The following is a 2,636-nucleotide window of genomic DNA, read 5'->3' on the forward strand; positions in this document are numbered from 1 at the left end:
TGTGAGGCATCTTGAAGAGGCACAGAAACTTGGGAAGGATACCTAGGCCTCCTGAGTGCACACAAGGACCTTCCATGGGCTTCAGGGTGAGCAAGCAGACCCCAGTGGGTCTGTGGGGCTGGGAGCTCTACTGTAGGGTTATCTTCCCAAGGTACAGTTGCTCTCTTCTGGGGCTCCGGAAGCTGGGGGTGGGATTGACAGGGCAGGAAGCTCGAGGATGCAGCCTAGAAACAGCCTGACCCCGGCAGCATGTGCTGGCTGCTGCTGTGTCCACTGGTGCTGGGGCTCAGCCTGGCAGAGGGCACCCAGACTCCCAGCGTCTATGATGATGGAGAGAGTACTGAAGAAGGCCATGGTGAGTGACTCTGTCCCCTGGAGGGGTGGGTCAGAAATAGAGCTACAGCTGGGTAGGCCTACCCCCTCAGGTCCCTAATCCCTGAGCCCTTGGGCTGGGCTGTGTCCTTCATTCACCAGTCAAGGTTTCCTGAGTGCTGGAGTGGGGACACTGAGGCACCCACAGTGCCTGAAACACACTTTCTTTGCACCTTGTGTTCCCCAAGGCAGGGCAGGGCCTGGGTTGACTGACATCTCCTCTCTTCCCCAGAAGGCAAGCTGGGTCCCACAGCAGAACTCAAAGAGTCGCCATCCCCAGACCAGCTTCATCCGAGAGGCTTCCCGGGCAAGTCCTGTGCCAACGATAGTGACACCCTGGAGCTCCCAGCCAGCTCACAAGCACTGCTGCTGGGGTGGATCCCCACAAGGCTGGTGCCTGCCCTCTATGGGCTGGTGGTGGTCGTGGGGCTGCCTGCCAATGGGCTGGCACTGTGGGTGCTGGCCACAAGGGTTCCGCGCCTGCCATCCACTGTTCTGCTCATGAACCTGGCAGTTGCAGACCTGCTGCTGGCTCTAGTGCTACCCCCTCGACTAGCCTACCACCTGCGTGGCCAGCGCTGGCCATTCGGGGAGGCCGCCTGCCGGGTGGCCACAGCTACCCTCTATGGCCACATGTACGGCTCAGTGTTGCTGCTGGCTGCAGTCAGCCTGGACCGGTACCTGGCCCTGGTGCACCCTCTGCGGGCCCGTGCACTACGTGGGCAGCGCCTCACTGCTGGGCTCTGCTTGGTGTCCTGGCTCTCTGCAGCCACCCTGGCCTTGCCTCTCACTCTGCAGCGGCAAACCTTCCGGCTGGCTGGCTCTGATCGCATGCTGTGTCATGATGTGCTGCCCCTGGCCGAGCAGGCCTCCCACTGGCGACCGGCCTTCACCTGCCTGGCTGTCCTGGGCTGCTTCCTGCCGCTTCTGGCCATGGGCCTGTGCTATGGGGCTACCCTCCGTGCGCTGGCAGCCAATGGCCAGCGCTATGGCCATGCACTCAGACTGACAGCCCTGGTACTGGCCTCGGCAGTGGCCTCTTTCACACCTAGTAATGTGCTGCTGCTGCTCCATTATTCGGACCCAAGCCCGGAGGCCTGGGGCGATCTGTACGGAGCCTACATGCCCAGCCTGGCACTCAGCACTCTCAACAGCTGTGTGGACCCTTTCATCTACTACTATGTGTCCCACGAGTTCAGAGACAAGGTACGGGCCATGCTGTGTTGTCAGCCAGAGGCCAGCAGCTCCTCTCAGGCCTCCAGGGAGGCTGGAAGCCGAGGGACTGCCATTTGCTCCTCTACGCTTCTGTGACTGGTGGCTGAGGAAGGAAGGGAGCATTCAGGGTTGACGGGATCTCCCCTTAAACTACATGCCTTCTGAACGCTCAGGACATGACCTTATTTGGAAATGCAGTTGTCATTAGTGGAGCTGAGGTCCACAGGAGAAGGGCTGATGGCCAAAGCCCTTGTTAAGGGAGAGCCATGGGCCCGGGTGCTGCAAGCCTGTCACCCAGCACTAGGGAGGTGGAGGGAAGGGATCATCAGGAGCTCAGGGTTATCTTTGACTACAAAGTGAATGGACCTAGCCTATGCTATGTGAGACTGTTTTAAAACAAAATAAAACACTGGATACAGTGACACAGGGCAAGAACGTGTGACTATGGAAGCAGAAAGAGTTATGAGGTCACTAGCTAAGGAAGACTAGAGGTATCTGGGGTCACCAGAAGCCAGAAGTAAGGTGGCTTCTCCCTCGGAGTTTCAGAGAAACCTAGCCCTAGACACCCTTTCGTAACTGTGAGGCAACAAACCTCAAATCTTTGTGTTGGAATGTGTGTGTCTACACAGTGTAGGTGTGTTTGCACATCCGAATGAACTTGGGGCACACGGATAGGCCAGAGGGTGACAGGTGTTTTTCTCAATTCCTTCTCTGCCTTTAATTTTTTTTTGTTTAATATTTCACATGTGCTGGTTTCTGCCTGTGCCTCTGTACTACGTGTGTGCCCAGTGCCTACGAAGGTCGTAGGAGGGTGTTGGAGACCCTGGAAAGGGTGCACACCTGGTTGTGAGCTGTCATGTAGGTGCTGGAGATGGAACCCTGATCCTCAACAAGAGCAGCGGTGCTCTTATCTCCTAAGCCATCGCAACAGCTTTTACCTGAATTTCTGGGATTAGGTCTCTTGGGATATGACACTCACTGCCTGTGGCTGGCCTGCCAGCAAATCTCTGGCCTCTGCCGCTTCTCTGTACTTAGGTTTGACACCTAGG

General features: G+C 57.2%; 1 protein-coding gene across 1 annotated transcript; it reads left to right on the top strand.

Moving 5' to 3' along the window:
- On the top strand, window positions 1-2,029 carry F2rl3 (F2R like thrombin or trypsin receptor 3). The gene is made up of 2 exons (XM_021660662.2): window positions 1-355; window positions 605-2,029. The coding sequence occupies exons 1-2, from the start codon at window positions 250-252 to the stop codon at window positions 1,681-1,683; spliced, it is 1,185 nt and encodes a 394-aa protein (XP_021516337.1). The 5' UTR covers window positions 1-249; the 3' UTR covers window positions 1,684-2,029.
- The last annotated feature ends 607 nt before the right edge of the window (window positions 2,030-2,636 follow it).

This window comes from Meriones unguiculatus, chromosome 7, assembly GCF_030254825.1.
Source record: "Meriones unguiculatus strain TT.TT164.6M chromosome 7, Bangor_MerUng_6.1, whole genome shotgun sequence".
NCBI classification, from domain to species: domain Eukaryota; kingdom Metazoa; phylum Chordata; class Mammalia; order Rodentia; family Muridae; genus Meriones; species Meriones unguiculatus.